The following is a 24,500-nucleotide window of genomic DNA, read 5'->3' on the forward strand; positions in this document are numbered from 1 at the left end:
GTGATCTGCCCGCCTCGGCCTCCCAAAGTGCTGGGATTACAGGTGTGAGCCACCACACCCAGCCGACTATGGGGTTTAGAATATAGAATAGATATAGGTATAGAATAGTGTCGCTTGCGAATAGAGATAGTTTGACTTCCTCTCTTTCTAGAAATAAAGCCACACATCTGCAACCATCTGATCTTTAACAAAGCTTACAATAACAGCAATGGGGGAAAGGACTCCCTATTCAATAAAAGGTGCTGGGATAACTGGCTAGCCATATGCAGAAGACTCTTTCCTTTCACCATATACAAAAATCAACTCAAGATGGATTAAAGACTTAAATGTAAAACCTAAAACTTTAGAAACCCTAAAAGAAAACCTAGGAAATATCATTCTGGACACTGGCCCTGGCAAAGACTTCATGATGAAGTCTCCGAAAGCAATTGCACCAAAACCAAAAATTGACCAGTGGGACCTAATTAAACTAGAGAGCTTCTGCACAGCAAAAGAAACTATCAACAGAGCAAACAGATAACCTACAGAATGGGAGAAAATATTTGCTAACTATGCAGCTGACAAAGGTCTAATATTCAGAACCTGTAAGAAACTTAAACAATTCAATAAGCAAAACACAGACAACCCCATTGAAAAATGGGCAAAGAATGCGAACAGATAATTTTCAAAAGAAGATGTACTTGTGGCCAACAAACATTTGAAAAATGCTCAATATCACTAATCATTAGGGAAATCCAAATAAAAATCACAATGAGATTCCATCTTACACCAGTGAAAATGGCCATTACTATATTAAAATGTCAAAAAATAATGATGCTGGCAAAGTTGAGAATAAAAGGGAACCTTTATACACTGTGGGTGGGAATGTAAATTAGTTCCGCCACTGTGGAAAGCAGTCTGGCGATTTCCCAAAGAACTTAAAATAGAACTATCATTTGGCCCAGTAATCCCATTACACACAAAGGAATATAAATCATTCTACCATAAAGACACATGTATTCACATGCTCATCACAGCACTATTCACAATAGTAAATACATGGAATCAACCTAGGTGCCCATCAGTGGTGTACTGGATAAAGAAAATGTAGTACATATACATCATGAATACTACAGAGCCATAAAAAAGAATGAATTCATGTCCTTTGCAGCAACATGGATGGAGCTGGAGACTATTATCATAAGCGAATTAATGAAGGAACAGAAAACCAAATACCGCATGTTCTCACTTGTAAGTGGGAGCTAAATATTGAGCTACATATGGACAAAAAGAAGGAAACATAGAGGCTGGGCGTGGTGGCTCATGCCTGTAATCCTAGCACTTTGAGAGGCTGAGGCAGGAGGATTGTCTGAGCTCAGGAGTTCAAGACCAGCTTGGGCAACATGGTGAAACCCCATCTCTAGTAAAATACCAAAAATTAGCTGAGTGTGGTGGCATGTGCCAGTAATCCCAGCTACATGGGGGGCTGAGGCAGGAGAATCACTTGAAGCCAGGAGGCGGAGGCTGCAGTGAACTGAGATCATGCTACTGCACTCCAGCCTGGGCAACAGAACGAGACTCTGTCTTCCAAAAAAAAGAAAAAGAAACAATAGACATTGGGCCTATTTGAGGGTGGAGGGTGGGAGGCAGGTGAGGGTTGAAAAACTACCTATTGGATATTATGCTGATTACCTGGGGGACAAAATGATCTGTATACCAACCCCGCAATATGCAGTTTACCCATGTAACAAACCTGACATGTATCCCTTGAACCTAAAATAAAAGTTGGAAAGAAAATTAAAAAATAGATAATCTGTGAAGTCACCATTCTTTGTTTTTAAATTTATATATGCTTCACCCTGTTACATATTGTAACTGTATGTTGTCAATCAAAGCATGTAGTTGAATCACACTAATTAAAAACTTTCAAATTTTGAGGGTTAAAAAATGTAATTAGTGGACAAACTGATACAAGACCCTAGGATAGCCTTTAAGCCACAATTAATGCTCTGGGTACACAGGACACGACTTTACTGTCAGGCAGGTTTTTACCCAGGGCAAGAAATGGGCCCAAAAACCTATTGGTGGCTGTAACTAGAGTTTAAGAAAATAGGTCATTGATTTCTTCTCTTGATTTTCTAACTTTTATGAAATAGACCAGTATCACTTGTGAAAGTGTCACTACATAAAAAGAAAGTCAAAATGGGCTGAGAACAAATTGGCTGTCCCTATATGAGCCCCAGCACTGATGATAGTTCACATTTGCTGAGGTGTTCTAGAGGGACTTCTCTGATCACTGTCTTTTTTGCTAGTTCTCCCAGGCTCACTCTTTCCAAGTCCCACCAGCATTTTCATTTTATGTTAGCTGAAAACTCAGGAACCCTTGCTCTGGCACATGCGTCTCTTTCTCATGTGGGGTCTTGGGATCCTGGCCCTGTCTGGTGCCCCTTCCTCTTCTTCGTGCTTCAGCAGATGGTGCAGACTTGGGGACCATCAGCCTGGACAAGACTTGGTGCTCTCATGCTGTTGTGTTGGTGCACAGGGCACGAGGCTCCAAACAGGACTTTCAGAGACTCTCAGAGTTGTCAAGAATATCACAGATATATTTTGACATGGAGATTCTACTTAGGATTCAGTCTTCCACATTGTCTTCTACAGAGTGGAAAAAAATATTAACAGGTATTCAGGAGGGCCAAGAACTGTGTGAGAAATGCTGGGTTAAGTGTGTGTAGTCTCAGAACAAACTTCATGAATTTCCAAGAGTAGAAATGATATGAAAAGTTTCTCAAGTTGAAGTCTTTTTTGGAGCAGTTCATTTCTAAGAGGATACTAGTATTCTATAAACTCCAGTTTTGGAAATGCTGGATTATAGAATCTTGTCTTGACTCTTCAATCATTCAACCAACAAATATTCTTTGAGCACCTGTTATGTGTTCAAGGTATAGGGATGGGGCAGTGAACAAAACAAATGAATGCCTCCACTCTCATAGAAAGTGTATGCCAGTAGGGGAGATGGACCACAAACAAGTTCTGTAGTTAGTATGTCAGATGGTGATATTAAGTGTAGAGACAAATAACACAGGATCAGGGGATAAGGAGGGCCAGGAGGGAGGGGCGAATTGCAGTTTTAAATAGAGTAGGCCAGGCGCAGTGACTCAAGCCTGTCATCCCAGCACTTTGGGAGGCTGAAGCAGGCGGATTGCTTGAGCTCAGGAATTTGAGACCAGCCTGGGCAACGTGGTAAAATGCTGCCTCTACAAAAATTAGCTAGGTATGGTGGTGCACACCTGTAGTCCTAGCTACCTGTAGTCTCAAAATTAGCTAGGTGAGGTGGGAGGATGGCTGTGCCCAGGAGGCAGAAGTTGCAGTGAGCCAAGGTTGCACCACTGCACTCCAGCCTGAGCAACAGAGCTAGACCTTGTCCCAATAAATAAATAAAGTGGCCAGGTAAGGGCCTCCAGGTGACATAAGAACAGGTGAAGAAAGAGGGGGATCAAACCATGTAGACACCTAGGGGATGAGAATTTCAGGTACAAGTAGTACTAACTGATGCAAAGACTCTAAGATAGAACTAAGCCTGATGTGAGGCCAGAGCAGAAATGGGGAACCCAAAAATTGAGGGAATGGAATAGTAGATACTAGGTCACAGAAGTAAGGGGAAACACAACCACATAGGTCATCCTAAATAATTAGGCATTAACAAATATGATGACATCAAGAAGGTGGTGAAGCAGGCATCAGAGGGCCCCTCAAGGGCATCCTAGGCTACATTGAGCACCCAGGCTGTCTTCTCCGACTTTAACAGTGACACCCACTCTTCCACCTTTGATGCTGGGGCTGGCATTGCCCTCAACAACCCCCCCCCCCCCCCCCCCCCCCCCCCCCCCCCCCCCCCCCCCCCCCCCCCCCCCCCCCCCCCCCCCCCCCCCCCCCCCCCCCCCCCCCCCCCCCCCCCCCCCCCCCCCCCCCCCCCCCCCCCCCCCCCCCCCCCCCCCCCACCCCCCCCCCCCCCCCCCCCCCCCCCCCCCCCCCCCCCCCCCCCCCCCCCCCCCCCCCCCCCCCCCCCCCCCCCCCCCCCCCCCCCCCCCCCCCCCCCCCCCCCCCCCCCCCCCCCCCCCCCCCCCCCCCCCCCCCCCCCCCCCCCCCCCCCCCCCCCCCCCCCCCCCCCCCCCCCCCCCCCCCCCCCCCCCCCCCCCCCCCCCCCCCCCCCCCCCCCCCCCCCCCCCCCCCCCCCCCCCCCCCCCCCCCCCCCCCCCCCCCCCCCCCCCCCCCCCCCCCCCCCCCCCCCCCCCCCCCCCCCCCCCCCCCCCCCCCCCCCCCCCCCCCCCCCCCCCCCCCCCCCCCCCCCCCCCCCCCCCCCCCCCCCCCCCCCCCCCCCCCCCCCCCCCCCCCCCCCCCCCCCCCCCCCCCCCCCCCCCCCCCCCCCCCCCCCCCCCCCCCCCCCCCCCCCCCCCCCCCCCCCCCCCCCCCCCCCCCCCCCCCCCCCCCCCCCCCCCCCCCCCCCCCCCCCCCCCCCCCCCCCCCCCCCCCCCCCCCCCCCCCCCCCCCCCCCCCCCCCCCCCCCCCCCCCCCCCCCCCCCCCCCCCCCCCCCCCCCCCCCCCCCCCCCCCCCCCCCCCCCCCCCCCCCCCCCCCCCCCCCCCCCCCCCCCCCCCCCCCCCCCCCCCCCCCCCCCCCCCCCCCCCCCCCCCCCCCCCCCCCCCCCCCCCCCCCCCCCCCCCCCCCCCCCCCCCCCCCCCCCCCCCCCCCCCCCCCCCCCCCCCCCCCCCCCCCCCCCCCCCCCCCCCCCCCCCCCCCCCCCCCCCCCCCCCCCCCCCCCCCCCCCCCCCCCCCCCCCCCCCCCCCCCCCCCCCCCCCCCCCCCCCCCCCCCCCCCCCCCCCCCCCCCCCCCCCCCCCCCCCCCCCCCCCCCCCCCCCCCCCCCCCCCCCCCCCCCCCCCCCCCCCCCCCCCCCCCCCCCCCCCCCCCCCCCCCCCCCCCCCCCCCCCCCCCCCCCCCCCCCCCCCCCCCCCCCCCCCCCCCCCCCCCCCCCCCCCCCCCCCCCCCCCCCCCCCCCCCCCCCCCCCCCCCCCCCCCCCCCCCCCCCCCCCCCCCCCCCCCCCCCCCCCCCCCCCCCCCCCCCCCCCCCCCCCCCCCCCCCCCCCCCCCCCCCCCCCCCCCCCCCCCCCCCCCCCCCCCCCCCCCCCCCCCCCCCCCCCCCCCCCCCCCCCCCCCCCCCCCCCCCCCCCCCCCCCCCCCCCCCCCCCCCCCCCCCCCCCCCCCCCCCCCCCCCCCCCCCCCCCCCCCCCCCCCCCCCCCCCCCCCCCCCCCCCCCCCCCCCCCCCCCCCCCCCCCCCCCCCCCCCCCCCCCCCCCCCCCCCCCCCCCCCCCCCCCCCCCCCCCCCCCCCCCCCCCCCCCCCCCCCCCCCCCCCCCCCCCCCCCCCCCCCCCCCCCCCCCCCCCCCCCCCCCCCCCCCCCCCCCCCCCCCCCCCCCCCCCCCCCCCCCCCCCCCCCCCCCCCCCCCCCCCCCCCCCCCCCCCCCCCCCCCCCCCCCCCCCCCCCCCCCCCCCCCCCCCCCCCCCCCCCCCCCCCCCCCCCCCCCCCCCCCCCCCCCCCCCCCCCCCCCCCCCCCCCCCCCCCCCCCCCCCCCCCCCCCCCCCCCCCCCCCCCCCCCCCCCCCAAAAAAAAAAAAAAAAAAAAAAAAAAAGGCATTAACTCTGAGTTGAGTGAGAGCCATTGGAAGGTTTAAACAGAGAAGTGACATGACTTTATTTTCATAGGACCACTCTGGCTGTTGGGTTGAAAATGAAGGTTGAGAATGGAAGCAAGAAGATCAGTTAGGAGGCTACTGCAGTATTCTAGATGAGAGGTGAAAGTGGCTTAGATAAGGGTGGTAGCTGTGGAGAGAGTAAGAAGTAATCATTAGATCTATTCTGAAGGTAGAGCAGACAGGATTTGATGGTAAATAGGATGTGGGCAGACAGAAAGACAGGGGTTAAGGATGACTCCAAGTTTTTGACCCGAGCAATAGAAAAAGAACGTAAAGTCCATTTAATGAGGTGGGATGACTCTAGGAGAAACAGGTTTGGGTTGATAGAAACAGATCAGAAAGTCAGTTTCAGTTAAGTAAAATTTGAGTTATCTCAAAATACATAATAGATCTAGAGAAATGTAAGAGCTAAAACTATAAAATTTCTGGAAGAAAACATGGGAGAAAATTTTCATAATCTTGAGTTGGGCAAATAATTTTTAGATACAACCCCAAAAGCACAATCTGTAATAAAAATATAATAAATTTGAGTTTATCAAAATTTAAAACTTTTGTGCTTCAAAGACACCATTAAGAAAATGAAAGACAAGCCATTGACTTGGAGAAAATATTTTCAAATTATGTTATCTGATAAAGTACTTGTATCTAAAATACATAAAGAATTTTTACAACTCTATAGTAAGACAACTCAATTAATAAATGAGTAAAAAATGTAAATAGCTGGGTGCGGTGGCTCACGCCACCCAGGTGGGTGGGTCACTTGAGGTCAGGAGTTCAAGATCGGCCTGGCTGACATGATGAAACCCTGTCTCTACTAAAAATACAAAAATTAGCTGGGTGTGGTGGCGAGCACCTGTAAGCCCAGTTAGGAGGCTGAGGCAAGCGAATCGCATGAGCCCAGGAGGTGGAGGTTGCAGTTAGCCAAGATTGCACCACTGCACTCCAGCCTGGGTGACAGAGTGAGACTCTTGTCTCAAACTAAATAGTCATTTTACTAAGAAGATATACAAATGGCTAATAAGAATATGAAAAAATACTCAAATCATTAATCATGAGGGAAGTGCAAGTTAAAAGCACAAGACACCACTATACGTCTACTGTAAAGGGTATAATTAAAGACAGATAATACCAAGTGTTGGAAAAGATGTGGAGAAACTGGAACTTTCATACACTGTTGTCAGAAAAGTAAAATGATGCAGCCACTTTGAAAAGTGTATCGACAGTTTCTTAAAAAGCTACACATAAGTTTATCATATGACTCAGAGATTCTACCACTAGGAATCCTCCCAAAAGAAATGGAAACATAAGTTTCCACAAAGACATGTTGCAAGTGTTCACAGCAACACTGTGGATAATACCACCAAACTGAATATAATCCACATATCCATCAATAGGTGAATGAATAAACAAAATGTCATGTGTCCATATGATGAATTATAATTCAGCAACCAAAGAAATGAGATTGAAATGTGGATACATGCTACAATATTTATGAATCTCAAAAATCATTATGCTAAGTGAAAGAGGTCAGGTGCAAATCACTACATATCGTATGATTCCATTTACGTGCAATGTTCAGAAAAGACACACTTCCAGGAATAAAAACCAGATCAGTGTTTGTCTAGAGCTAGGGCTAGGAGTGGAGGCAAATAGGCACAAAGGAACTTTTTGGGGTGACAGAAATATTCTAAAACTGGATTGTAGTGTGATATTGCACGTTTATATATCTACCAAAAATTCCTTAAATTGTACACTAACAATGGGTGAATTTTATGGTATGTAAGTTATATTTCAATAAGCCAAAGATATGGGTTGTCTTATTAGATGTGCAAAAGTGGATGTTGAGTATGCCGTTGCATATTTAGTCTGGAAGAAGTCCATGCTGGGGATAAAAATTTGGAACTGGTCAGTATATAGATTGAATTTAAAGTCTTGAGATGACAACAATAATCGAGTATTGGTAAAGAAAAGAAAGCCAAGCACTGAGCCTAGGGTGCTCCAACATGGAGTCGTCAGGATGTGAATAAGAACACGCAAAGGAGAAAGAGGTACAGCCAGTGAGGCAGAAGGAAAACCAGGCAAGTGGAGTCCTGGAAGCCAAGTGCAAAAGTAGGAGAGAATGGTGAGCGCCATCAAATGCTGTGAAAGTCAAGTAAGATAAAGATTAAGAACTGACTATTGAATTTAGCAAATGTGTGAGTCATTGGTCACCTTGGCAAGGACATTTTCAATAAACGGGTGGGTGTGTGAGTTACACTGGAGTGATTTCAAGAGATGACTGGAGACAAAAATGAGAAAAAATGAGTTTGAAAGAATTTTGCTCTAAAGAAGTTTTGTTTTTTTGTTTGTTCGCTTTAAAGGAGGGTAGGGAATTGGGACTGAGTACAGAGTAATTGCGGCCTTGGCTTTCCTCATAACTAACAATAGGTAATATTTATTTATACGTATTAGTACTTTAATTTAGTCTTCCCAGTACTGTGTGAGGTAGTGAACGGCAGCGTTGGTGAACGTCTTGACATTTCCTACATTCTCCAGTGTGCATCCTTGGACTAGAATGTTCATCCCATTCTCCATCTGGTAGGTACTAAGGTAACTCCCAAGGCCCGGCTCCTTCAGGCAGCTTCCCTATATGCCTTATGCTCTGCTTTATAACATTCTCCCCGACCCCAGGCCAGTCTCTCCAAGTCCTCATGACTATTAAAAAGTATACCTAAAATAAACACTTTATTTCCTTTCATTTACATCATATTTCACTGGATTCTGAACTTTCTTTTCCACCAATACTGACAAATTGGCTCCGAAATGATGGTTTAATCAGAGAAACTAACATGAATGAATGGAAAACAGATGGTAGTAATGAAGAAATTTATGTTCCTAAGAAACTACTTAATGTGTGATAGTTACTCCCTCAAGAGATGGTGCAAGATGGAATCATGGGGGAATGTGTGTACTTTTAAACTAGATGTTTATTTTATTTGGAACTATTCCACATTCAGTGAAATGCTTTCTTTATTTGGAATGTCATGACTATATACATGTTTGAAGAGCAGATTAGAAGCCAAGCTTTCACTGCATGGGTTTGTGGTGCAGTTCATTAGGGAGGTGGCGCCTCCGGGCATGTGCCCGAAGCAGTCAGTGTGTGAGGCCATAGGTTAGGGGTGCTGGTCTCTGTGTCTCTAAATGCAGCCTGACCTTGACAATACTTGGAGCCTTGTAGGACAGAGGGTCACAGGTTCAAGGTGAGGGGCTGGGCTGGTATCACTGAGGGGCAGCCCAGACTCATGAGAAGTTTGGGAAGTAAAAGGTCAATGGAGTAATCAAACATGTGGATCCAGATGTTTGAGCAGACTTGGTTGAAAAGACACAATGGGCATGGTGGTAAGTAAGCACACCTAAGGCAGAACAATGCCTAGAGGGAAAAGCAGAGAGGCCACTTGGAGATACTGTTCACTCAGAGTGCCATCTGCATGCCAGCACTATGCTAAGCAGAGCTGAAAGTCAGGCTCTGCCCTCAAGGACTGCTAGTTTGGTGAAGGAGGGCAGGAGGCGTACCAATGAAAAGATGCCTCTGGATACTCACTCAGGCGCAAGGGCCATGGGAGCAAAGAAAATATCTACTCAGCTTACTCTGGGGAATAGGGGATGTTTTCCAAAGGGGGTGACATGTATATATTGATTTTTGAGAGATGAATAGTTAGAATAAGACAAACAAATAAATGAAAACCCCAAACAGGAAACAGGCTGTTCTAGGAAGGGAGAGATAGGTGGATGGTCTACCTGAGTATCATTCTGTTTTTTAAAAAATGAAGCACAGTCAGATTGTCGATCTGGTGAACACTCTAAACTTGCTTCATGCACCATGTTAAGATTCCTCTGTGGGTTTCTGGACTCACTGTTGACAGTGCTGGCTGGGACATAGCCTTGCCATTGTACCTTCCATGGGTAACTGTAAACCATCAGCTCCAAAGATCAAAGAGGGTTCGGTTTGAAGCTATGGAATGATGCTGGAGTACAGCAATTAGGAATATAGGTTTGGATGTTAACATATTGGAGTTTGAATTTTGGCCTCACCACTTCTGGCTGTTGGTTTCCTCTGAACTTTAGTCTCCTAATAAATGAAACAATGCCTGATAGTAGGACTGTTCTGAGATTTAAATAACATAATGAATGTAAAGACCTTAGCACGATGCCTGCAAGCTTTTTGCCTAACTCAGAACACGGTCTTAAGTTCTCAGAGTTCAAGATGTCAGATTCATCATCTGTTTGCCTGTCTGTCTGTTTGTCACTGCTTCTGTCCCCTACTCTGTGAGGGTAAACGCCTCAGGTAAATGAGTAAGTGCTTAGAGAAGAAAAATAAAATTGAACCATACAAGCTTAAAAAGTCCCATAGCTTTCTCAGTACCCATCTGTGAGCAAAAACTTTCTTGTTGTGGCTGGGGAGACTACTGAATCTGAGGTTCCACCTTGGAAACCTCACGTAAGGTAAGCAGTGTTTATAAGCTGGTCATGAGGAAGAGCTTCATGATCCATTTATAGAGTATTAATGTTAGCTCAGGTTACCAAGTCTTAACCTGCAGCATGCTTCCAAACATGCGACTCTCCCCTTAACATGTAAAAAAAGGGGAGGGGAGTGCAAGAATGGGCTCAACATTTGAAAATCAGTAAATGTAATACACTGCATTAACAGAATGAAGGACAGAAAGTGCACGATCTTCCCAACTGATGCAGAAAAGGCATTTGATAATGCTTTTTATAATTTAATGGCTTTTCATGATAAGAGCACTCCACAAACTAGGAATAGAAGGAAACTACCTCAACAGAATAAAGGCAATACAAAAAGCCCATCACTAACACAATTCTCAATGGTGAAAAACTGAAAGCTTTTTCTGTAAGATCAGGAACAAGGCAAGAATGCCTGTTCTTACTACTTCTGTTTAACAGAGTATTGAAAGTCTGAGAGCAATTAGGCAAGAAAAGGAAATGAAAGCCATCCAAATTGAGAAGGAAGAAGTAATATTATCTTTGTTCATGGTGACATGATCTTGTATATAGAAATCCCAAAGATTCCACAAAAACATTGTTAGAACTAATAAAGAATTTAGAACTAATAATTCAGCAAAGCTACAGGATATAAAATCAACACAGAAAAACCAGTTGCATTTGTATACATTAAAAATGAGCAATCCAAAAACAAAATCAAGAAAACAATTCCATTTACAATAATACAGAAAAGAATAAAATACTTAGGAATAAGTCTAACCAAGGAGACAAAGAACTTGTACATTCAAAACTATAAAAAAATTGCTAAAAGAAATTAAAGAGGCCGGGCACAGTGGCTCAAGCCAGCACTTTGGGAGGCCGAGACGGTCGGATCACGAGGTCAGGAGATCGAGACCATCCTGGCTAACACGGTGAAACCCCGTCTCTACTAAAAAATACAAAGAAACACTAGCCAGGCGAGGTGGCGGGCGCCTGTAGTCCCAGCTACTCGGGAGGCTGAGGCAGGAGAATGACATAAACCTGGGAGGCGGAGCTTCCAGTGAGCTGAGATCCGGCCACTGCACTCCAGCCTGGGCGACAGAGGGAGACTCCATCTCCAAAAAAATAAAATAAAATAAAGAAATTAAAGACACAAATAAATATAAAGACATTCTGTGTTCATAGATTGGAAGACTTAATATTTTTAAAATGTCAGTACTACCCCAAATTATCTACAGATTCAATGCAATCCCTATCAAAATCCCCATGGCCTTTTTTTTTTTTCAGAAATAGAAAAATTCATTCTAAAATTCTTATGGAGTATCAAAGGACCCTAAAGAGCTAAAACAAATTTGAAAAAGAAGAACAAAATTGGAGGTTTCACATTTTCTGGTTTCAAAACATATTACAAAGCTACAGTGATCAAAGCAGTTTGGTACTAGTAAAAGGCAGACATATAGACCAATGGAATAGAATTGAAACCCTGAAAATAAACCTTTGAGTATGTGGTCAAATGATCTTCAGTAAAGACCACTCAATGGGGAAAGAGCAGTCTTCAACAAAAGATCTTGGGAAAACTGGAGATCCACATGGAAAAAAAATGAAGTTTGTCCCTTACCTTATATCATATACAAAAATTAACTCAAAATGAATCAGAGATCTGAACATAATACCCAAAACTATACAACTTCTAGAAGAAAAAGGAAATTTTTATGACATTGAATTTGGCAGTAGTTTCTTGGATGTGACACCCAAAGTACAGGCAATGAAAGCAAAAATAAACAAATGGGGCTATACCAAACTTAAAAACTTCTGTGCAATTATCCCTCCCTTAGGAACAACAAATTGAACAATTATCTGTGCAAGAAAACACCATTATAAGAACCAAAAAATCAGGTGAGTGATCACAGTATCCAGTATTAATATAATAACAAGGAAAGATGCATTGAGGAGGGTCGGAAGGGCAGTCTTGCATTGCCTGCACCACCCTTCCCCCAAGCCCAAGCAGCACAGCACAGAGAAAGAATCTATGTACTTGGAAGAGGAAGAGTGAAGTGAGTGTGGGACTTTGCATTGGAACTCAGTGCTGTGCTGACACAGTGGAACACAATACTGAGCAGAATTCTGCTGGTGCCCATGGAGGGAGCATTTAGATCAATCCTGGGCCAGAGGGGAATCCTCCCCTCTTCCCAGTGGGAAAGACTCGAGTCCTGGCCAGCCTCATGACCAGCTGACTAAAATCATCTACTTCTCTAAATAAATTGCAGTGGCAGTCAGGCTACAAAGACTGCAGTCCTTGGGTAAGCCCTGGTGCCATGCTGATCTCAGAGGCAGTGGGTTTGGCATGCAACCCAGTGAAACATCAGCTTCAACAACTGTGGGAGTGCTTCGTGACTCCTTCCTAAATCCAGGTAGTGCAGTGTGGAGAAAGACTCCTTCCACTTGGAAGAAGGAGAGAGAAGAGTACAGAGGACTTTGTCTTGCAATTTGGGTACCAGCTCAGCCACAGTAAAATAAAGCATGAGGCAGATTCCTGAAGTCCTCGATTCCAAGATTTTGCTCCTGAACAGTGTTTCCAGACCCAGTTTGGGCCAGATGGGAATCTCAGTCCTGGCAGGATCTACTACCTGTTGACTAAAGTGGTCTTGGGCCTTGAATAAACAACAATGGCAGCCAGCCAGTAGTGGCTGTGGGTTGTGGGCAAGCCCAGTTCCATGCTAGCCTGAGAGCCTGTAGCATTCAGATGTGACCCAGCAAGTGTGATCAGCGAGGTGCCAGCTGTGGTGGCCACAAGAATGCCCACATTACCTTCCCCCAACTTTAGGTAGCCCAGTGCAGAGAAAGATTCCTGCTTGGGGGAAAGTGAGGGAAGAGAGCAAGAGACCTCACCTGGGAACCAAGGGAATTCTCCCTTATCTTCCCTAAGTTTATCAAAGCTGTGTTCCAGAAATGTGCAAGAGTTGCAGTGTTATTGGGCTTAGGGCTCCCCTAGTGCTGAAACAGCTGCAGTAGCCTCAGGCTTAGATAACTACATTCAACCCCCTTTGAGTTTCTGGAAAGCCCTCTTAAAAAGGATGGGTACAAGCAAGCCCAGACTACGAAGATTGGAATAAATACCTAACTTTTTGATGCCCAGACATCGATGAACAAGCATTAAGAACATCCAGGAAAACATGACCTCACCAAACAGACTAAATAAGGCACTGACCATTCCTGGAGTGATAGAGATATGTGCCGTTTCAGATAGAGAATTCAGAATAGTTGTCTTTAAGAAGCTCAAGGACCTTCAAGATAACATGGAGAAATTTAACAGAAAGATTGAAATAATTTTTAAAAATCAAGCAAAAATTCTAGAACTGAAGAATTCAACTGACAAACTGAAAAATGCATGAGTCTTTTGACAGCAAACTTGATCAAGTAGAAGAAGGAATTAGTAAGCTCAAAGACAGACTATATGAAAATACACAGTCAGAGAAGAAAAATGAAAATAACAAAGAATGAGGTATGCCTACAAGATGTAAAAACTAGCCCCAAAGGCAAAAGCTAAGAGTTATTGACCATAAAGACGATGTAGAGAAAGAGCTCAGGGTAATACATTTATTCAAAAAATAATAACAAGTTTTCAAACTTAGAGAAAGATATCAACATCCAGGTATGAGAATGTCAAAGAACACCAAAACATTCAACTCCCCTAAGACTACTGCGAGGTCTATAAAAATCACACTCTCAAAAATCAAGGACAAAGAGAGGATCCTAAAAGCAAGAAGAGAAAAGAAACAAGTAACATATAAAGTAGCTCTGATACATCTGGCAGCAGACTTCTCAGTGGAAACCTTATAGGTCATGAAGGAATGGGATGATATATTCCAAGTGCTAAAGAAAACAAACAAACAAACAAACAAAACTTCCAACTTAGAGTATTATATCCAGCAAAGTTATCCTTTAAACATGAAGGAGAAATAAAGACTTTTCCAGGCAAGCAAAAGCCAAGGGATTCCATCATCCCCAAACCTATCTTACAAGAAATGCTAAAGGGAGTTCTTCAATCTAAAAGAGAAGAATGCTAATGAGCAACAAGAAATCTGAAGGTATAAAACTCACTAGTAAACATAAGTCCACAGACAAATACAGAATACCCTAACACTGTAATTGTGGTGTTTAAATCACTCATATCTTTAGCCTGAAGACTAAAAGAAAACCTATCAAAAATAACTACAACAATTTGTTAAGAGACAGACAGTACAAAAAGATATAAGTAGAGACAACAAAAAATAAAAAAGCAGCAGGGGAGACAGGGTTAAAATAGAGAGTTTTTCAGTTTTTGCTTCTTATTTTCTTTTCATTGTGATCAGAGTTAAGTTGTCATTGGCTTAATATAACTGGTTATAAGATGTTATTTGCAAGCCTCATGGTAACCACAGAGCAAAAACCTATAACAGGTACAAAGAAAAATAAAAAGCAAAAAAATTTTAACATAATTCCAGAGAAAATCACTTATACACTAAGAAAGACAGGAAGAAGAGAGAAAGGAACAGAGGACTAACAAAACAACCAGAAAACAAGAAAATGGCACTAGTAAATCCCTCCCTATGAATAATGACGTTGAATATAAATGGACTAAATTCTCCAGTCAAAAGACTTAGATTGACTGAACAGATTAAAAAGATTAAAAAAACAAAAACAAAAACAAGACCCAATTATATGCTACCTATAAGAAATTCACTTCACCTGTAAAGATGCACATAGACTGAAAATAAAGGGGTGGAAAAAGTTATTCTATACAGTGGAAATGTAAAAAGAGCAGGAGTAGCTGTATGTGTATCAGATAAAATAGATTTCAAGACAAAAACTGTAAAAAGAGACAAGATCATTATACAATGATAAAGGGGTCAATTCAGCAAGAGGATATAATACTTGTAAATATATATGCACCCAATACTGGGACACCCAGATATATAAAGCAAATATTATTAGAGCTAAATCCCAATACAAAAGTCTCCCATTAATAATAGTTGAGGATCTTAATACCCCCTTTCAGCATTGGATAGATCATTTAGAGAGAAAATCAACAAACTAATATTGGACTTAATATACAAATAAAACAAATGAAACTAACAGAGATTTAAAGAACATTTCATCCAACAGCTGCAGAACACACATTTTTCTCTTCAGCACATGGAACACACTCAAGGAGAGACTATATCTCAGGCCACGAAACAAGTCTCAAAAAATTCAAAAAAGTTGAGATCATATCAGGTATCTTCTCTAACCACAATAAAATAAAACTAGAAATCAATAACAAGAGAAACTCTGCAAACTACACAAATTCATAAAAATTAAACAATATGCTCCAGAACAGCAATTGGGTCAATGATGACATTAAAAAAATAAAAAATTGACTGGAACAAATGATAATGGAAACACAACATACCAAAACCTATGGAGTATAGCAGAAACATTACCAGAAGGGAATTTTATAGCAATAAATACCTACGTCAAAAATATAGAAAGATTTTAAATAAACAACATCACAATGCATCTTAAAGAAACAGAAAATCAAGAGCACATCAAAACTTGAAATTAGTAGAGGAAAAATAATAAAGATCAGAGCAGAAATAAATGAATGTGAGACTTAATAAAAAGTAGAAAAGATCAATGAAATGAAAAGTTGTTTTTTGAAAAGATACACAAAATCGACAAAACTTTAGCCAGATTAAGAAAAAGAGAAGACCCACATAAATAAAATCAGAGACAAAAAAGGAGACATAACAACTGATACCACAGAAATTCAAAGGATCATTAGAAACTATTATGAGCAACTATATGCCAATACATTTCTTCTAGAAAGCTAAAAGAAATGCATACATTTCTAGATATATACAACTTACCAAGATTGAAACATGAAGAAATATAAAATCTGAATAGACAAAAAGCAAGTAATGAGATAGAAGCAGTAATAAAAAGTGTTTATCTTCAAAGAAAAGCCCAGGACCTGACGGCTACCCTGCTGAATTCAACCAAATATTTAAAGAAGAACTATTATTAATCCTACTCAAACTATTCCAAAAATCAGAGGAGGGAATACTTCCAAACTTATGATACAAGGGCAGTATTATGGTGATACCAAAACCAGACAAAGACATAACACCAAAAAAACCCTACAAGCCAGTATCTCTGATGCACACTGATGCAAAAATCATCAACAAAATACTAGCAAACTGTATTCAACAATACATTAACAACATCATTCTTCATGATCAAGTAGGATTCATCTCAGGGATGCAAGGATAGTTCAATATATGCAAATCAATAAAGTAATACATCATACCAACAGAATGAAGGAAAAAGGACAGGATCATTTCAATAGATGTGAAAAAAATTTGCAAATAATTCCTCTGAAAGGGGACTAATATCCAGAATATACTAGGACCTCAAATATCTCAACAGATAAAACATAAATAATCTCATTAAAAATAGGCAAAAAACATTGATAGACATTTCTCCAAAGAAGACACATGAATGGCCAACAGGTATATGCAAAAATGCTCAAATTCACTAATCATGAGGGATATGCAAATTAAACCACAATGAGATATCTTACTCCAGTTAAAACGGCTTTCATCAAAAAGACAAAAAATAACAGATGGTGGCAAGGATGCAGAGAAAGGGGAATGCTTGTATACTGTTAGTGAGAATGTAAATTTGTACAGTTGTTATGGAAAACAATATGAAGGTTTCTCAAAAAATTAAAAATAGAACTACCCTATGATCCAGAAATCCCACTGCTGGGTATATATCCAAAAGAAAGGAAATCAGTATATCAAAGAGATATCTGAACTGTTTTTATTGCAGCACTATTCACAACAGCTAAGATATGGAATCAACCTAAGTATCCATCAGTGGATAAATGGATAAAGAAAACATGCTACATATACACAATGGAATATTATTCAGCCATAAAAAAGAATGAAATTTTGCAGTTTGCAGCAACATGGATGGAACTGGAAGACATTATGTTAGTGAAGAAAGCCAGGCACAGAAAGACAACTAGTACATGTTTTCACTCATATGTGGCAGCTAAAACAATTGATCTGATAGAGATAGTGAGTAGAATGATGGTTACCAGAGGCAGGACCCTGTCTTGAGCATTTGTTGTTATGCCCATGGCAGTTTTTCAACTTGTTTATCAAGCTCCAAATATTGCACTGGGGAATAAGCAATGAATACAGTAGACAAAGTCTGGCTCTCAGGGAGCTTTCCTTCTAATGATCAAGATAGTCAGCTGTTGGGAGGCCAAGGCGGGTGGATCACGAGGTTAGGAGATCGAGACCATCCTGGCTAGCGTGGTGAAACCCCGTATCTACTAAAAATACAAAAAAAAACCTAGCCGGGCATGGTGGCGGGCGCCTGTAGTCCCAGCTACTCGGAGGCTGAGGCAGGAGAATGGCGTGAACCCGGGAGGCGGAGCTTGCAGTGAGCCGAGATCGCGCCACTGCACTCCAGCCTGGGCGACACAGGGAGACTCCGTCTCAAAAAAAAAAAAAAAAAAAAAAAAAAAAAAGATAGTCAGCTGATTGGAAAATGCCAGGAGGTGATGAGTGCTCTGAAAGAAAATAGAACCAGCTGAGAGGAAAGAGGACAGAGGTGGGAAAGGGACATTCTAGATAAAAGGTCAGGGAATCCCTCTCCACTCTCCACCTCTCCCCAACCACCAGATCCCTATATCCATACATTCATGTCCACTTGGATATTCAACAGGCATCTCAACTTTGCATGTCTATTCAATTTCTACCTTCAAACCTGCCCTTTCTGCCATCTTTTCTTTCTCTGAAACTCTATTGGGAAAATGGCAACTCCATTTTCCCAATAGCTCAAGTCAAAAACCATGGAGACAACCTTCCTGCTTTCATAATTCTTGTTCAATCAAGAAATATAACTGTTTGTCTCTAACCTTCTAAATACCCAGATTTCCCACACTCTTTTGTCCCCTTCCACTACCCACCAGTCCCATTCCGCAGTAACTCCCACCTGGATTTTTGCTGTTGGCCTCTACCTGGTCTCTGTGCTTCTGCCCTTGCTCCTTCCAAAGTCTACTCTCAGCACAGGAGCCTTCAGCCTTAAGTCTGATTATATCAGTCCTGGGCTTGAACCCTTCAATGACGCTCATCTAATTCGGATTAAAAGTCTAAGGGCCCACTAGGCTCGATACAATTCCCTTCCTCCCTTCTGATTTTATTTTTTTCCTTTTCCTTGTTGTTCACTCTCCACCACCCTTGCCCCCTGGCTGTTGCTGAACATTCCAAGCACATTCCTGCCTTAAGACCACTCACTGCCTGGAACATTCTCTCCTTGGGGATCACTCATTTCCTTTCACAAATGCACCTCATCCTCTCACTCCCACTGCAGTCCTGCCAGCTTACTGTTTATCTTTCTCTTCGGCACTTCTCATACCTGCTGTACTCTATGTTTATCTAGTTTACATTTGTTTTTCTCTTTTTTCCTCTCATCCCTCCCACAACTGGAGTATAAATTCTGTGGCACTGTTCACCCAATCTATTATTGTCCCTGTTTTACAAATAAGGAAACTAAAGTTTAGGGAGGTTGGAGAACTTGCCCAAGGGAGTAAGATAGGTAGAGACTGGTACCCACAGTTGTCTAAGCCATCTCCCATGGTCTTAACTGGACAGCTCAATTGCCTTTACAATCACAAGCTTAAGTAGAGAACTCTCTTTAAGTGGGAACCAAAGCCCAGGAATGCTCAGATGGTCATGAGGTATTCAGAGGCCAGTAAGGAGTCAATGAAAGTGGAGCACACGGGAAAAGACCGAAAAATACAACTGGAAGGGGCCCAACTGCATAGGGTCTTAGTGCCCAGAATAAATAAGAGAGTATGGATTTTATGTAATGTAATATAATAGATTTCTGAGTAGAAAAGTGAGATAAAGAAGAGTTTTAAAGAAAAATTAATGTGGTAGTAAAAATGTCCATACATTCTTTGACACTCTTTCTTTCAAAAGAAGGAGCTTGATTTCCTCCCCTTAAATGTGGGCTGGCTTTAGGGACATGCTTCTAACAAGTATGTTGAAAGCACTGATAGGTGATTTTCACGACTGGGTCATAAAGCACATGGCGGCTTCTATCTTGCTCTCGACCCTCTCTGTGTTTTCTGCGCGTACATCTGTGTGTTTCCAAGCCCTGAATCTGGAATCCTCCTCACCCTACAATTCCCCATGCAGACTCCTCCGTATGTGGAGGCTCCATTCTTCTGTCACCTCCCTTGCTACCCTTGCTTGCCTAGGGCAGTCCTGCGCTCTGCCGTTTCTCCCAGCACTCATCATTCCTTTTTACTTGTCTGTCTCCTGCTCTAATGCCACTGGTATAATATTTCCTCTGCTCTCTTGACTCTGTCTGCTGGCTTTGACTTCTCATTTCTGACAGATGCCTGGCTCCACAGGCTCCTTATCCACCATGTGCTCCACCCCTCACTGCTGGGGATGTTTTCTCTTAGGCTTGGTTCATCAGTGCTGCCGATTCATCAGCAGCTTCCAGCTCCACCCAGGGCTTCCCAGACACTGGCTGGTCATGGTGTGGCTCCAGGAGGCAGGTCTCAGTCTTCTGTCCATTCCATACCTCTCCATTCCCCAATTCAGAAATAGTGCCTTTTGTGGGGGAAGGGAATAATGGATAGATCATCTCCATGGTGATAGTGGACAGTATCTCCTTCATTTTAGAGGTTAGAAAATAATCCACTTTTTATGTCACAGAGCCTTGACTGGTGGCCACCTCTTCTGGCAGTTTTTCCCTTGATTTTAAAATAATTAAATATCCAATAGTTGTGCTAAGGACTGAATTGTGTTCCCCCTCTGAAAATTTGTATGTTGAAGCCTTCTCCCCCAGTATGACTGCATTTAGAGATAGACCCTGTAGGAGGTAATTAAGGTTGAATGAGATCATAAGGAAGGGGCCCTGATAGGATTAGGATTAGTGTCCTTATAAGAGGAGACACTAGAGCCTCCCCATCCCCCAATGCAGGCACACAGAAGAGGTCATGTGAGCACACAGGAAGATGGTGGCCACAAACTAGCCGGAAGGAAGGGCCTCACTGCAAACCAGCCATATGGCACCCTGATTTCAGATGTCCAGCCTTCAGAACCATGAGAAAACAAATGTTGGGTGTTTAAGCCCCCCAGTCTATGGTATTTTGTTATGGCAGCCTGAAATGACAAGTTGTAATCCTCGGTAATAAACGTTTTTGAGCATTTAGAAAAAGAAACAGCCATCTGAGATAAATTTTGGTTCTGTTTTTATTAATTCATAACAGCTCTCATTGTGTCACTGCTCTTAGATTAGAACCACATTTTTCCAATCTAAGAGTCAACTTGCTTCCAAGGTCCTCTAGTTTCCAACAGTTACTTATTTCCCAACTTTGCCATAGGGAAAACAGCCTAACAATTATGTAACAATTAAAAAGTATAACCACTTTTCCTCTTGTCTAATCCACTTTTCATGAAAAGCAATGCCTGAAGGGTGGTCATTTTCCCTACAATGAGCAGGTAATTCATGATGTTCATTGTACTGGGGAAGAAGAAAAGGCACGTATGTGTAGGGGGAGAAGCGTAGGTGTTCTCAATGGTAAGGTCACCAGCAGCCTCAGAAACCTCCCTCATTTCTTCCAAACATCTAATTCAAGCCTCACTACATTAACACATATGTCTTCCCTAACAATTTCATCTTCCTTTGAGTTTCAGCATATTTAATTTCTATTCTAATTAACACTCCCAAACTTATGTACTGTTAGTCCATTTTGCATTGCTATAAAGGAATATCTGAGACTGGGTAATTTATAAAGAAAAGAGGTTTATTTTGGCTCACTGTTCTGCAGACTGTACAATAAGCATGGTGCCAGCATCTGCCTCTGGTGAGGCCTCAGGAAGCTTTCACTTATGTCAGAAGGGGAAGGGGAGGCAGTCGCATGGTGAGAAAGGGAGCAAGAGAGAGGGGAGGAGATTCCAGCTCTTTTTGTTTGTTTGTTTTCTGAGATAGAGCATTGCTGTGTTGCCCAGGGTGGAGTGCAGTGGCCCGATCTCGGCTCACTGCAACCTCTGCCTCCCAGGTTCAAGCAATTCTCATGCCTCAGCCTCCCAAGTAGCTGGGATTACAGGCATGTGCCACCACACCTGGCTAATTTTTTTGTATTTTTAGTAGACATGGGGTTTCTCCATGTTGGTCAGGCTGGTCTTGAACTCCCAACCTCAGGTGATTCACCTGCGTCAGCCTTCCAAAGTGCTGGGATTACAGACATGAGCCACTGCGCCTGGCCTGCCCAGGCTCTTTTTAACAACCAGCTCTCTAATGAGCGAACGGAGCAAGAACTCACTCATTACTAGAGGACAACACCAAGCCATTCATGAGTTGTGCCCTCATGACCCAAACACTTCCCCGTAGGCGCCACCTCTAACACTGAAGGTCACATTTCACCTCTAACACTGAAGGTCACATTTCAGGGGACAAACATCCACAGAATATTATGTGGTTATAGAAACACATCCTGAAGCTATGTGTCCCATCTCCTTGGCAGGGATTAACCTAAAAGTCACTCACCAAGTTGGGATAAGGTGAGTGGAGCAGCAGTGGCAATGCATGAAAACTAACACCCATAAAAAATCCCCATACTGCTCTGTGCTGAACTCACAGTAGGCAATTCACAAGCACCAGCGAACCAGCTGAATGGAAGAGAGGCACTTACTCCGTGGGCCTCTCCGGACTGTCATGCTCAGGAGGTGGGTCTTGGGCTCCTCCTGCACAGGCTCCGGCTGGTTGCCAAGGTGGGACTCTTCGGACACCATTTCCTTGGGGAGAGCAGTTGGTGGCTGGAGGAAGAAGGTCAGAGGTTCAGAGACTCCCAGGACTTCATTTCAGTCTGTTCCTCTCTTGGGAAGATGGGTCACCAGTGAGGGGACATGCCTTCATACCATTCACACCTGGATAACCACAGTCCCCGTCACCTGACTCACTGTGGGTACCCCCCAGGGAAGAGGTGCCAACCCAGAGTTTCTCTAGAAATGGTTTCGTGAAATTATCAAGGCATCCCCAAATAGCGTGATTATTTTCACTTTTTCTAGGTAAAATGTATAGAGCTCTGCAGGACTTTGGAGGAAAGAGAAAGGGGAAAATCACAGTTGGTTCTCAACTTCAAATAGTTTGCAAACAGCAGCTAAAGTGTCACTGGGTAATTCAGGGCAAATATTTAGTCCACCCTTCGGGCACCCCCAAGAATAGCCTCTGGTTCCTTCCCCAAACTCTCAGTGAAGGAAAACAAGGAAGCAGAATTGGCAATAACACCTTTGAGGACAGATAGACTAAAGCTTGCCTCCAAACTCAGATTGACTGTGGGACTTTGGGCAAGTTATTTAACTTCCTTCTACACTACTTTCTTATCTGTAAAAGAAAAATATAATAAAAAGAGCCCATTTGTTGAGATGCTGCAATGTAGAGTCATTGTAGAAAGCACAGAGATTCTGATGTAAATAGATGGCCCGGGGTGGAACTTATTTAAAAAAAAAAAAGTCCCCATGTGATTCTGATTCTGGAGTGCAACTACATTTCTTGCAATGCTGCCAACCTATAAAGTTCCAAGCCTGGCCCATAAATTGCTCAGCATTTAATAGCCGTTATATTCCCTTCTCCATCCTTGCCCCTTTCTCCTCTTCAGTCTAAGCTCCATGGCAGCCTTGGCACTGGTCACCCACTGCTCACTGTGCCTGTGACTCTGGAGCTAAGGGCTGGAACCCTTTTCATCTAGTGCCACCTTGGCCCCTGGCCCTGGGCTGCAGAGCTGCAGACTGACCCCACAGGAAGGGGTTAAAGCTTCGGAGCTGTGTCTGGCTGTGGGTCTTTTCAGTCCCCAGGAGTGGCCAGAGAGCTAGCCCACGTGGCCAGGCAGTACCTCCCCGACCGCCTGGACCCTCCCGTAGGCGGCTTCATCTCAGCCTGCAGGAAAGGCTGAAAGTGACTCCTCTGCCCAGATTACCCCAACGAGTATGCTGAGCAAGGGGGTAGCTAGGGGGGAGGCCTCTTCTGTCTCCCTGTGACCTCCTCATCTCTCCTGGCCACCCCTCTCTGCAGCCCCTTCACGTGACTACTGGCTCAAAATGGCGCTTCCCTCCCCTCCCTCCCCTGCTGGCATCTCGATTGTTCCAAGCAGAGCTCCCATCCACAATAGCTGCTTCCCTGCCTCCCTTCTCAGAGGACAACTCCTTACCAAGGACTTACCTGGAAAAGATCTACCCTGCACAGGACGCTCCCAGCCTAGGAGGGGAACTCCTGTGGAGAGGTAGGGGAGGATCTGCCAGCAGGCTCGGGAGAAAGGAGTTGGCTTCTGCCTCAAAGACAGAATTTGGGCTTGGAGTTGGAAAAAGAGGGAGTTTTCCAAGATTTGTAATCCTTTACTGCCATCTACTGCCCATCATAGTCTATGGCCTTCAATGAAGCACTAAAACAGGCTCCTTTCATCTTTTCTAGACTCCTCTCTAGGAGATGGAGAAAACTTAGAGTAAAAATGCCCCAAGTATGGACCCCTGCCTTACTGTGAGGCTCATCTGTAAGTCTCTGAATCAGGCTCCTGCATCCTGGACCATCCCATCTGCATCCTCGCCTCACAGTCCCCCAGAGCAGGCCAAAGGTTGGTACCAAGGAAGGAAGGCTGCCCTTGTGGATACTGTATGGCCCTGGGGATGCAGGCAGGTTGTTGATCGGTGACACAACACACAGACACAGTTTCTTGTCACTTCCTACCTGTTTCTTTCTTGGCTGTCTTCGAACCTTTGAGTTCCTCTTCTGTCTTCCCATGTCTGCATCCTCATCATTTTCAATGAACTCCTTTGTTAAAATGCAAGAGGGAGAGAATCTTAAGACAGGGAGAGTGGTATGACTTTTAGGTATTAAAATTAAAACCCCCATCTTGACCCTGGGCTTCTATGCAGTAATGCTCAGTGGGAGTGGGGGAACAGTTAACAATCTGTGCGGCTATCATCATCCACTCTTCTCAACACAGACATGTTTTCAAAAAGTCATATCCATATTGGAACATCATACACGAGATGATGTTGCATCTTCCATGGTTCCAGGTCCTCGTTCATGCATATAACATTTACTGAGCATTTACTATGTTCCAGGCTCTTGCGACACAGAATTGAAAACCATATGCTGTCTGCTCTTAAAAGTCACAGTCTAAGAAAGGCGACCAACAAGTGAATCTGCTAGGACAGACAGAGAACCGCAGCCCAGGACAGACA

At 45.6% G+C, this 24,500-nt stretch overlaps 1 protein-coding gene across 3 annotated transcripts in view; it reads right to left on the reverse strand.

Moving 5' to 3' along the window:
- CC2D2A (coiled-coil and C2 domain containing 2A) overlaps positions 1-24,500 on the reverse strand; it is a 136,185-nt gene that overhangs the window by 102,733 nt on the left and 8,952 nt on the right. For 2 of the 3 annotated variants that reach the window (XM_050791641.1, XM_050791642.1), the window contains exons 3-4: positions 24,001-24,084; positions 21,953-22,076 (exon numbers count right to left, since the gene is read on the reverse strand). In XM_050791641.1, coding sequence (XP_050647598.1) covers positions 21,953-22,076; positions 24,001-24,084 — 208 coding nt within the window. Of the gene's footprint in view, positions 1-21,952; positions 22,077-23,478; positions 23,578-24,000; positions 24,085-24,500 lie in introns of those variants that run through there. The other variant, XM_050791643.1, reaches the window with a different exon arrangement.

The sequence above is a fragment of the Macaca thibetana genome, chromosome 5 (assembly GCF_024542745.1).
Source record: "Macaca thibetana thibetana isolate TM-01 chromosome 5, ASM2454274v1, whole genome shotgun sequence".
NCBI classification, from domain to species: domain Eukaryota; kingdom Metazoa; phylum Chordata; class Mammalia; order Primates; family Cercopithecidae; genus Macaca; species Macaca thibetana.